Source organism: Ailuropoda melanoleuca, chromosome 15 (genome assembly GCF_002007445.2).
Source record: "Ailuropoda melanoleuca isolate Jingjing chromosome 15, ASM200744v2, whole genome shotgun sequence".
Taxonomy (NCBI): Eukaryota; Metazoa; Chordata; class Mammalia; order Carnivora; family Ursidae; genus Ailuropoda; species Ailuropoda melanoleuca.
Genome location: NC_048232.1, coordinates 28,969,031 through 28,982,132, shown reverse-complemented (window position 1 = coordinate 28,982,132; position 13,102 = coordinate 28,969,031). Strand labels below are relative to the sequence as shown.

At 35.9% G+C, this 13,102-nt stretch overlaps 1 protein-coding gene across 2 annotated transcripts in view; it reads left to right on the top strand.

Moving 5' to 3' along the window:
- Positions 1-11,822, top strand: part of ITGB1 (integrin subunit beta 1) — a 43,127-nt gene extending 31,305 nt beyond the window's left edge. For both annotated transcript variants that reach the window (XM_034643422.1, XM_034643423.1), the window contains 5 exons: positions 1,360-1,598; positions 1,822-2,044; positions 2,618-2,850; positions 4,562-4,728; positions 10,587-11,822. In XM_034643422.1, coding sequence (XP_034499313.1) covers positions 1,360-1,598; positions 1,822-2,044; positions 2,618-2,850; positions 4,562-4,728; positions 10,587-10,652 — 928 coding nt within the window. In that variant the 3' untranslated portion in view covers positions 10,653-11,822. The remainder of the gene's footprint in view (positions 1-1,359; positions 1,599-1,821; positions 2,045-2,617; positions 2,851-4,561; positions 4,729-10,586) is intronic.
- Positions 11,823-13,102: the final 1,280 nt, after the last annotated feature.

Genomic DNA, 13,102 nt, shown 5'->3' with positions numbered 1-13,102 from the left:
GAGAAAAATAAGTGGCTGGATTTCACCATCAGTTACTTGTTGTCTATTCTAAATAACAACTTAAATGTTATATTTTACTTTTTTATGTTGTATGTATCCTGACTGAGTCTTGTAGATCTGTTTTTAGTAAAATTCATTAACTAAAAAGATCTTAAAAATATTTTGTCTTTCTGGGATGCCTGGGTGGCTCATTCGGTTAAGTGGCGGGCTCTTGATTTCAGCTCTGGTCATGATCTCAGTCAGGGTTGTGGGATTGAGCCCCACGGGCGTTGGATCCATACTCAGTAGGGAATCTGCTTAAGAATTTTTTCTCTTCCTCTCTCTCCCTCAGTCTCTCCCTCAGCCTGCAGGCATGGGCGCACACTCACTCTCTCTAAAATAAATAAATCTTTTAAAAAATATATTTTGCCTTCCTTCCCTTTACATATTCACCAGATACAGAATTAGTATTTCCTGTGTCTATAAGCCTTGGGTATTCTAAAAATACAGTGTGTCTGAAAAGTCTGGACCCATAGGATATACCTGTTTTTAAATAGTATGTTATATTTTTAAATGATATGCTCAATATGTTTTTCTTCAACTTCTATGCACCTTTTGGGGTGTGTTTATTGTACTTTTTTAGATTAACAGTTGGACCATTGCTTTACATTTAGAGATGCTTCTTCCATAATACCAGATGTAATAGCATATCATTTGAGAACAGAACTAATATACTCTTTTATTTTTTATTTTTTTTTTAAAGATTTTATTTATTTATTCGACAGAGATAGAGACAGCCAGCGAGAGAGGGAACACAAGCAGGGGGAATGGGAGAGGAAGAAGCAGGCTTATAGCAGAGTTNATAGAGACAGCCAGCGAGAGAGGGAACACAAGCAGGGGGAATGGGAGAGGAAGAAGCAGGCTCATAGCAGAGTTACCTGATGTGGGGCTCGATCCCATAACGCCGGGATCACGCCCTGAGCCGAAGGCAGACGCTTAACCGCTGTGCCACCCAGGTGCCCCAGAACTAATATACTCTTTTAAATAAGTTGATCCTGTATTCCCAAATTCTTTGTTTACCTGTTCAGTGCTAGATGATATTTTCATCTTGATAAAAATGGTTATTTTCCTGAAGACAGATTTTTTTCCCTAGGCCCTTGCATATATTGCATATGAACTTGGCCGCATGTGCGTGTGCGCACATATGAACACTTTTGTACACATCTGTGACATGTGGTGTGAACACTCCCATGTAATATAATTGTATCTTGAAGATACTGTTCATAGTCTTATTTCCTCTCCCAGTCTTTCTCACAGTATGACATGTTATTTTAAATTATTTTTATTTGATTTGATTGAAATTTTGGATTCTTTCTGTAGGTGCAACGAGGGACGTGTTGGTAGACATTGCGAATGTAGCACAGATGAAGTGAACAGTGAAGATATGGATGCTTACTGCAGGAAGGAGAACAGTTCGGAAATCTGTAGTAACAATGGAGAGTGTGTCTGTGGACAGTGTGTTTGTAGGAAGAGGGATAATACAAATGAAATTTATTCTGGCAAATTCTGCGAGTGTGATAATTTCAACTGCGATAGATCCAATGGCTTAATTTGTGGAGGTGAGAAAGGGGTCTGAAAATGGTTCTAAAATGTGATCCCATCTAATACAATAAAAAACGTTAGGAGTTTACTTGGTGAACAAGTAGAAAAAGGGCAGCACTGAGGGGTCAGTCCGTCCTTAGCTCTGTGTTCTTCCACATTACTGCTTATTTTGACTCTTAAGTCGGTGCCGTGGTTGGATATCTTTACCGTTACTATGAGAAATGATATTTTTAATCCCAGGAAATGGCGTGTGCAAGTGTCGTGTGTGCGAGTGCAACCCCAACTACACTGGCAGTGCCTGTGACTGTTCTCTGGACACGACCTCGTGCCTGGCCACGAATGGGCAGATCTGCAACGGCCGGGGTGTGTGCGAGTGCGGGGCCTGTAAGTGCACCGACCCCAAGTTCCAGGGGCCAACCTGTGAGATGTGTCAGACCTGCCTCGGTGTCTGTGCGGAACATAAGTAAGTATTTCCCAGGTGCAGAAACAGGTGGTATTTGCTGTCTAGTCACACTGGAAATAAAATATCTGGCACATGGTGGCCCAGTGGAGTCTTAAAAATCCTTTCTCAATCTCTGGTGTTTGTCATATGATTCTTAAGTGTGTCATAGGAGAGCAGTGGGTGCCATCACCTTGGTCTGAATTGGCTATGTAATTGAATCCCCATAGTAACCTTTGTGAAAGAAGTATTACCAGTTGTTTAATTACTATCTCTGGACTAAACTTAAGCAGAATTGAAGGTTTTGCCTTTTGAAGAACTGTTGTTGTGTCAACAACATATTGTTTAAATCACTTTGTGCTGCATATTTATAATGTCTAATAAGGCTAGTTTTATTTTACTACTTCTTTATTTCTCTTTTTGGATTTTAATTTAAACTGTACTATGTAATTTCACTAGGGAAACTAGCATCTTTATATTTAGTTTTTCCATCTAGAAGTGTCCTGGGCCTCTCCATTTATTCATATGAAATAGCCTTTAAGCAAATATTTATTTTAAATTTTAAATACATTTTTAATATAATTTGTGTTTTCACAGAGAATGTGTTCAGTGCAGAGCCTTCAATAAAGGAGAGAAGAAAGACACGTGTGCACAGGAATGTTCACATTTCAACATTACCAAGGTTGAAAATCGGGACAAATTACCACAGCCAGGCCAGGTGGATCCCCTGTCCCACTGTAAGGAGAAGGATATTGACGACTGCTGGTTCTATTTCACATATTCAGTGAATGGGAACAATGAGGCCATCGTCCATGTTGTAGAGACTCCAGGTAAAATCTGATCATTTCAAAACTCTTTTCATTTTCTTTGTCTTCTTTCTACTACTACTTAGGCCTCTTGGCATTTTCCCTAACACGCAGTAATGGCCTTCAGCTGGATTATTTTAGGTTCAAGTTAGGCAATTTTTAATCTCAAAGCTTAAAATAGTATTCTTAACTACATAAGAAATAAGGAAAAGAGAAAGTAAGTCTTAAGTGTTATGAGTGGAGAGTTTGAAGACTAAATGCGTGAATCCATATCAAAGTCTCAGCCTGACACTTACTTAACCAGGAATTCACTGGTACTTAGATCATTATTGATGATCCTTAAGTTTGAGCTTGATTTAGGTTTGGGTACCACCAGGAAAGATAATTTGTTAAAGGGTATTATAAAACATGAATTTGTTAGCTCCTCAGAAGATGAAACATTTTTTATTTTGATTTTTATAGGCACTTTTTTGTATATTCTTTGAAATTTTCTACATTTGTGTATAGGTTTTTGTGGGAATATAAGTTTTCATCTCTTTTGGATATATGGTAGGAATGGATTTGGGGGCATATGGTGAGCATATATTTAACTTTGTAAGAAATAGCCAAACTGTTTTTGAAGCCTCTATATTGTTTTGTATTTCCAGGTATGTGTTTGGCAAATATTGTTTCCCAGTTTCTGCTTCCTTATCTTTTTCACCTTTTTAACAGTGTTTTTTAAAAGACCAGAAGCTTTAATTTTGATGAACTACAATTTGCCAAGTTTTTCTTTATGGATCTTGCTTTTACTATTATATCTAGCACTCCTTGCCTAACTCAGGTTCTTAAGAACAGGATTTTTCTCCTGTGTTTTCTTCTCAAAGGTTTATAGTTTCTGGTTTTCCATTTAGGTCTATAACCCATTTTGAATTAATCTTAGTATATGGAGTGAGATTCAGTTTTTTGCATATGGATTTCTAGTAATTCTAGCACCATTTGTTGGAAAGACTGACCCTTCTCTACCTTTGTTGAAAAATCCGATAATCTTATGTATGCTGGCCTATTTCTAATCCTTTATTCTGTTCCATTAATCTGTGCATCTGACCTTTAGCCAATATACCACTCTATCTCAATTACTGTCACTTTATAGCTAGTCTTGTAATCTGGTAATGTGGTATGTCTAACTTTGTTCTTTTCCAAAATGTTTTTGAAACACTTTCCTAGTTCTCTGCCTTACTTGTACATTGAGAATTAACTTGCTGATATCCACAAAACTCCTGCCAGGATTTTGATTGGGATTGCATTGAGTTTATGTAGATCAGATTGGGGGAGCATTGACATCTTAACATTAATTTATTCAGGTCTTTGATTTCTTTCATCAGTGCTTAGTAATTTTCACATGCGAATCTTGTGCGTATTTTGTTGAATGTGTACATAAATATTTCATGATTTTTGATGCTGTTGTAGAAGGTACTGTTTTCTAAATTTCAATTTCTAATATGTAGAAATAAACTTCTGTGTAATATATAGAAATACCTATCATTTTTGTTTATTGATGATGTATCCTATGGCCTTGTAAGGTCACTTGTTAGTTCTAGTATCTTTTTTATAGATTCTTTGGAATTCTTTACATTTACTTATCTTGGGGTTTTATTCCTATATGTTTTTGATAAGAGACTAACCAGGTCTTTGTAGTTTTGGCCCTACTTTGCGTATATCAATCTTATGTGCTCATTCTTTCCTTTTTACTTTACAGAGTGCCCCACTGGTCCAGACATCATTCCAATTGTAGCTGGTGTGGTTGCTGGAATTGTTCTTATTGGCCTTGCATTGCTGCTGATTTGGAAGCTTTTAATGATAATTCATGACAGAAGGGAATTTGCCAAATTCGAAAAGGAAAAAATGAATGCCAAATGGGACACGGTAAGTTGCAGAACATCTAAAACATAAGGAGGTTTACAAAGTAAATGTAACATTTCTAAGACTTGTCTATTAACTTTAAAATTGATTATTAAAGTCCTCTTTAAGTATTTTATTTCCCCAGAAGTTCATCATTCAGAGAACTTGCATTTAGTGAAAAACAGAAAACATCTTAAATATATCCTATTAAAACAAAACATTATAAGAAAGTATCTTCTGGACACTGTGGTCAGTGTTTTTATTTCTGAATTTTGATCTTAAATCTCCTCTTCTGCCTTTTCATCTCATATAAAATAGAATTCTAAATAATGTTGTCTGTGTAGCAAGATACTCAGTGGAAAGCTTTTCTGAACCTCTCTCCTTTTTTTGCAATCGAAAGCAGCCAGACTCAAAAGGCCATGCATTATACAATTCCACTTGTCTGACATTCTGGAAAAGGCAGAACTGTAGGGGCAGAACTAAGTCAGGCTGGAGTGGGGGGAGAGGGCACGAGGGATCTTCTTGGGATGAACTGGTTTGTGGGTATGTATGTACAACTCTATACTTAAAAGACGTATATTTAACTTTCTGCAAATTATAACTCAGTAAACTTTGTAAAAATTTTTAAAAGCTGAAAGTGAGTGAAATGTTGTGCTAGCATATAATGTGCTTTGAAATATGAAGTCTGAGGGTGGGGTGGCCAAATGTTGGCCTTCATGTGTTTATCTTTTGACACAAGAAGGCGGTCTTCGGTAATTTGAGATTATAAATGAATTTTAGTCATTTGCATTTTACTGCAGTTTGGGTTTTTTTTTTTTTTAAATAATGATATTCAGAACTATAAAAGTAAAATTTATAAAGTAGTGAAAATTCTCTTACAGTGGTTAAACACTATACATGTTGATTTTTTTCTGATGAAATCATTAGAAACTATTTCTTTTACTTTAGCAAGAAAATCCGATTTACAAGAGTCCTATTAATAATTTCAAGAATCCAAACTATGGACGTAAAGCTGGTCTCTAAGTTGCCGTTCGTATTTTCTTTCATTTTCTGTCTTTGCATGTGAACTTTTATTCTTTTTTACTGCACTGCGTGTGCTTTATCACTGCTGCTGTTTTTTTTAAAGTCTGGCTTTATTTATACGGCTATATTGTGGCTTTTTTTGGTGTGTGTGTTAATTTAGAGTTAGTGTTTTGAAGAGCTTTAAAACAAGCTTTATGGTACAGAAGCAGCAGCTGGGTTGCAGTAAAAAGAGGATATGCTTTGTGGTCAGACAGACCTCTGGTCAGATCCCAGCCCTTCAGCAGCACTGAGCCACTTCGCTGTTCAGAGCTTAGTTGTCGCGTCTTTAACAGGGAGCCTCGAATAACCTCCGTTGTGTGGGTGTGGGTGTCGGTGTCTGCTAATGAGCTGCGTTACGTGAGATCAGCCTGTCACTTATAATCTTCACTACGCTCCTGCGCTGTGGATGGCATTATCCTTACATATGCATCACTACGTGTAGATTTTAGGGTGAAATAGTAAAAAGTAGAAGTGAAATCTAAATTGCAAAATAGAATAAATGCAACCTGGTGAAACATTTGTATAATATGCAACTACAGTATTATTGTTATTGGTTCTGGAACTATTTGGAGATTCTTTAATTCTTGATTTAAATCGAATGAAATTCCATTAAAAACCAGAAGACCTTTTTATATATATATATATATACACGTATATGTATATATGTGTGTGTATATATATATATATGTTCTGGTCATTGAGTGATTCTAATATTCAAATCTAACACTGAACTTTTAAAAAAAAAAAGACAACATAGACTTTAAAGAGAAAGTCCTGTTTACAGTTTTAAATAAACATTTAGTTGAAAACGTCACAGTTGTAATAAGGTTGCTTATCCTATTCACTAAGCTGGGGTAATCTATTTTGGTGAATGTATGTTTTACCTGAATGACAAATTTATTATTTTTTCTTTTGTTAGTAGTGGTCAGGATTTCCTTGTATCTGAATTTTCATGAAATGCTTCTAGCATATTTTAATATAATCATGGAAGGCCCTTAAACTGATTTAAAAGGTTATAAGAACAGATTCTCCTGGCTGGTGATCCAGAATTCCTCTTTCCTTTCCCAAGGACTGTTTTTGTTTAATTTCACATATTGGAAAACTGAGGCACAGAAGGGTGAGGTAACTTGACCAGGTTCACCACGACTAGTCAGCCGAAGGGCTCAGGTTAGGACCCAGGCAGTGGACTCTGGGGTCTGTGTTCCTGCCCACAACAGTGCACCGGCAGCAGTCACTCGTCTTCACCAGGCTCTGCTAACTAGTTCAGAAGACGTGGATCATTCTTTACAGGAATGACAGCTTTTTGACACGCGTAGTAACAGAGTAACAGAGTAACTGCATTGCACAAGCATTGTAACAGACGTGCCACCTGTGACATAGAAACCAACGCTGTTTTTTTTGCTTATTTACTGAGAGTGTCCTGAAAATACAGGAATGCTTAATATTTTTAAGAGGTAGGAAGGCCCAATAATATTAGAAACCATCACTTGTCAAATTTTCTTTTATTTCTAAGCAGATTTTAAGACTTTTGCAATGGCAAAATTAAATTTGATGGCAGAAGATTACAGTCACTTTCATATATGGGTAGGCTGGTACATTTTTGTATTAGTTTAGACTTGTGTTCTTCTCTTTCCTGATCCTTTCCACAGAGTATTTTTAGAAGGAAACTGATATGCTCAATTTTTTCTTTCTTTCTTTCTTCCCTTTTTAGTGTGGGGGGGGTAGATCAGAAACAGTCAAATATTGACAATTCCATTTGGTTACTTTGCAAATGAGATAAATTTCTGTGAATCCTATTAAAAGGTGTAATTTCCACCTTCACTACACATTAAATTGTACTTTGAAGGAAATTGTCAGTAATAGTGAGACTTAATGGTTATATCATTAATTTTTGGCTAAAATGTTATTTCTTCACCCAAAATAAGCCTTTTGGATAACTCAAGAGGTAAAAGTTTGGTTAAAATTTTATTATTCATTAGTGAAATCTTGGTGAATTCATAGCTACAGGTTATTTTGAAGTGTTTTCTCATGAAAAATTAAAGTAGAAATAAACAATAGAAATTAATGAATGAGCATCACGAAATGAAAATAAATTACAGCTTGTGAAACACTTTACTGATATGGGACCAGGGTTTGCCAATGAGTGAATCATGTCATTAACATATTTCAGATAATGAGCAGGTGCCGTAATTACTGCGTGAGACTACTATGTAGGTACATTTAAAAAATCAAATTATGAACTTTATAATTTTAAAGTGGATTAAAAAATTGTCTATCTTCCATGCTGTTATACAAATTTAAATGTAGATTCCTAATCTCTCACAGTTGTATATTGTATATCTAATATGTTCTATTACAGAGATGATTCTGTCAGTCAGTTCAGTGTGCGAACAAAGATGACATTTTACGGAGTACAGAGGACTTCACTTCTGAATATAACCCTATTCTCTTGATTTAAATATGCTTTTGATTTTTTTTCTCAAGATGTGGGGTTGCACTCTGAACCATGGAAACTAATCTGGTTTATTTTAGTTTACCTCCATTTAAAATGATGCCTGACACAGATAGTTTAACTTTACCTCTAACCTTGCATGTTAAACTTTGTTTGGATGTAATAATAAATACATAAATGTTTGTGTATATGAAAAGGCAGACTTTTCTCCAAAGGTAAGTTTCTGTCTTATGTACTTTGGACTCATCAATAATTTGGGTATTTTTTTGTTTTGGGGGGGTTTTTTGTTTTGGTTTTGTGTATGTGTTTACCTTCCTTATAATTCTTAAGTAAGAAATGTTAGATTGATCTAATGTACTGTTTTAAAGAAAAATGGTGATTTGCTTTCTCAGTGTATTTGGAAGAATCTAGTTCTAGCCTCATATGCTGAATAGGAAGATGGAAATAGAGTATAACTTACTTGTACTATATAACTTGCTAAGAATGTAGTTGCCAGGATCCAGTTTCCTGTCTCCATTGTGAAATGTCTGCTGTAATGTCTGTGTAATAATGTATTAGCTTCAATTGGATAAGAGATAGGAAATTGATACCCTGTATATTTTTTTATCATCCAGATATTATAATGTTTGTCCCTGAAGGATCCTGAGTTCCATGTTTCTGAAATGACTGGTCAAGTTGTATTTTGTGGGGCGGGGTTGGGCTCGGGCTAAGGCATATTGTCCTGTCTTAATAGGAATTCAGACTAACTGTGGATCTGAAGTTGTTGTAGTGGTTTATGTGGTGTGTTTCAGGACCACCCAGCTTTACACGCCATACTTTTCCTCAGTGATTTCCCATCTATGGGATAGAACTCAGTCTTTTTTTAGCATGACAAACAGGACCTTTAGGATTTAGCACTTTCTTATCTCCTCTCCCTTGCTCACACCTCAAAACATATACTCACACTCACATGTACACTCTTAAAAACTTCTAAACCGTATATATTTCTACACAAATGTGTCGTTCGTTTCCCTAGACCTTGACTTTGCATATGAACTTTGACTTTGCATGTGTTTCTGTTTATCTTTTAATATTTTATCTCTAGTCAGTTTCTCTGTGAAAATAGCCCTGATCTTCTCAAGTCCCTTTTTTCTTTCACTTCCATACTGAGTGCATAGTTCTATTGCGTGCTGTATCGGAGTTCCTTCCCCTTCTTGCGTGTTTGTCATCACCAGACTGGACCCTCCTAGAGGACAAAAAATTGTGGCAATAAAAGCCATATCCAAATATAATCTGCAGTGAAGTGTAAATAAAATTTGAAAGCAAAAATGACTGTTTAGATGCTTTCTTTATAAATATTTTTAAAAATCAACACAAATAGCTCTATGGTACAATATAAAACCAAACAGCATTTCAAAGTCTTAATTTTTGCCCAGAAACATAATGTTTTAAGTTTTTATTTAACACTTATTGATTTTTGCTCACTGTAATTTCCTCTGAAAGAGGATTATTTGGCTGTACTTCTCAGTTGGCTTTCAAGCCTACTTTTTCAGTTTATAAGGATAGGAGAAAGAAAATGCTACAGTAGATATGTAAATGGATCGCTTAGGTTAAGAGTTTTTTGGGTTTTTTTAAGAAAATGGTAGTGTGGGGGTGGGTGTTCTTTGCCTGCTTAAAACATCAATGCCTGTATACTTACTGGGCTTGACTTCAGTACTCTTTACTAAAATTTAGTATTGCAATAAAAATAAAACATTTCACCAGTATGATATCGAAGAATAACAATTATTTTATGAAGAATGGTATTACTTTTGTTAACATTCTAAGCAAATTTGGCTCTGTGACGCCTCGAGGAGGCACAGCGCTCTCAGCCGTCCTGTGACCACCTTACCCCAGAACTCTCTGTAGCAGTAACGTCTGTGGCGGAAGAGCCTCGGGACGCTGCGTCCCTCCCAGAGATGAGAGTAAGGAGTCCCAGTGATTACCGGGAACCTTCTTAACCACAATAAAGCGTTAAGGATCAGGCAGTTCATGGCAGAAGGGTGAATTCTTCTTTACAGAGGCATTCAAAACTAGCGTAAAGGAGAGAAGCCATCACTGCACATTCTCTGCTGTGGAGGACGCTCTTCAATCCGTCCTGCCGCATGGAGAGGACTCAAGACTGAAATAATGCCGGATGACAGCGTTGTCGTTCGACTTGAAGAGCAAAGCTTTCATGTTTCATTTCTGTGTAAACTTCTATGAATGCCTTTTTAAAAAATTGGGTGTGATATCTGGACAGATAAGAATGGAAACAACTTCTGAAAATGACCATTTTTAATATTGTCTTATAAAATAATACTACATGATTTTAGTAGAGTGATAATTTTTCTCACTTTTTTTTTTTTAGGGTGAAAATCCTATCTATAAGAGTGCCGTGACAACTGTTGTCAATCCGAAGTACGAGGGAAAATGAGCACCACCCTTGCGGATTCACGACACTGAATTCAGAGTAGTAATTTTCATAGTCACAGTAAGGTAGCTTTAGGGCAATATCACCATGGTTTCTCTCATGTGCAGTTTTTGAAAATGTACAATATGTATAATTTAAATTTTTTTTTTATTATTTTGAAAATAATGTTATAATCAATGCCAGGGACTGACAAAAAACTTGAGACAGGATGGTTATCCTCATCAGCTAAGGTCACATTGTGCCTTTTTGACCTTTTCCTCCTGGACTATTGAAATCAGCCTCTTACTGGATTAAGTGATATTTCTAGAGTGATTGAAAGGGCAGTAGTTAAAGTAATGAGTATGCTGAGAGTTTCTATTAATCAAGTATTAAAATTGATTTTTAGCTTTACAGATATGTCAGGTTTTAGTTCCTCAGAATCCAAAGTAAATGTCCTACGTAGCTAGTTTAGAATTGTTTTGAATTTGTTATTTTTCTCTTCGCCTATTAGACAAGACTGATGACATATCTGAAAGATTGGGTATATTGGCAGTTACTGGTGTAAAATAGTTTTGAAATATGTGATCTACGGAGGCCGTGGGAAAAATAAAGTTAGGAAGGGAAAACATAGCTTTAAAACCTGTGTGCCATTTTAAGAGTTATTTAATCTTGGTAACTCTTTGCCTTCTCTTTAGAAATTCAAGACTTGGATAAAAGTATCGGGAAATTTTCTGCAAAAAAGTCCTTAATTTAGCATCATTTACATAACGGCCTTAATTTACATAATATTTGCTGAATTGAGGACCTTTGGGTGAATTTATTTTATTCGTTGTATTTTGTTTAAAGCCTGGTGCTTTTTATCACCTCTTCTAATCATTTAGTGTATTTGTTTGCAATTTGGGGGTAAGACTTTTTTTTACCAGTACTTTTTCTTTGACATTTCAGCTGTAAATTTGCCTTTTTAATGAACATGTGAAGTTGTCCTTTGGCGTAGGTCACAGCCCTCACGTGTGCACGTCCCCCTTCAGCCCGCGCTCTAACATACCCACTGTATATTCCCTTCTCACTGTTTGCCCGTTTTTGTTTCATCCTAGTCACATTCTTGTGTTAAGTGCCTTTTAATTTTAACAGTTCACTTTTTACATGCTGTTTACTGAAGTTATTTATTAAATAAATATGCCGAAAATATGTAAATTGGGTGTTTTCGCTCTGTTTTGTCCATTTCTGCACATGACATTTTTATAGCTTAGGCTGACAAAAAATATTTCTGGTTAATGGGTATTTCACTTAAGAAGGTAAAATACATTTCTTAAAAAAGAAAAGAAGATGTGCCAGCGACACAGGGAAAGTGGTATGATCAAATAGATTTTGCAGACTGTCTTTGGGCTCTTTAAATAATATTGGATAAATCCTCAGCCCTCCTCCACACCACTCCCTCCCTACGCCCTGCGGTGGGCAAAGGCTTTCATCCCTGCATCAAACAGGATTAACTCTGTGAGTGTCTTAGAACTGGTAGCTACAAAGCTGGAAATTGTCATTTAAGATCCAGACAGGATTGTTACTTTTCTTTCTTTTCTTTTCTTTTTTTTTTTTTTTTACTATGTATTTATTTATTTGAGGGCGCATGCTTTATTTATTGAGAGCGCACAGAGCAGGAGGGGCAGAGAGGGAGAGAATCACAAGCAGACTCCTCGCTAAGCGTGGGGCTCAATCCCACGACTCTGAGATCCTGACCTGAGCCAAAACCAAGACTGGGACCCTCCACCAACTGCACCATAGGCGCCCCTGTTACTTTTCTAAGGAGATTTGATTTTCATTTGGCTTTGGTTTGTTAGAAAGTATGTACGCCTATAAAACATACTTGTGTAAAGCATATTAGAAGACCTATAATCCTTCCTAGAGCATACAGCAAGTGTCAGAAAGATGTGGGGGGGAGGACTGTGTTAAAACTTTCAACTTTACAATTGCGGTACCCTCCCATTTTTAAAAATTGGTGCCCTATTGTACTTACTCCACTTATTTGTATTTCCTAGCTTAGACTAAATCATTTTCCAGTTTAGAATTACTCATTTTACTAGTTTGTAAGCTTCATGAAAGAACTATCTTGTTCATTTTCTTTCCTACCACCTGCACTTCTGCTTGGCTCAAGTCTTTTCCTTATGCCTTAGGCATAATCTATTGAATTGAATTATAGATTTCTGCACCAGAACTTTGCTTTTATTATGAGGTTTTTAATATTATAGGAACAAAGTCACTGTTCTATGTATACGTATTTTTTCCTGACATATATGTCCTTGAGGCTGAAATATGGTGAATTTTTAGATTTTATATTACAATTTACAATAACTTTGATTGAAGCCACATAGAAATTTGTCACTGAAATATTTATTTTCCTAGTGACAGCATATTTTGACCTCCAATGAAACACTTTCCAAAAAATAAGTGTCCTGAAAGTAAAAAAAAAAAAAAAAAAA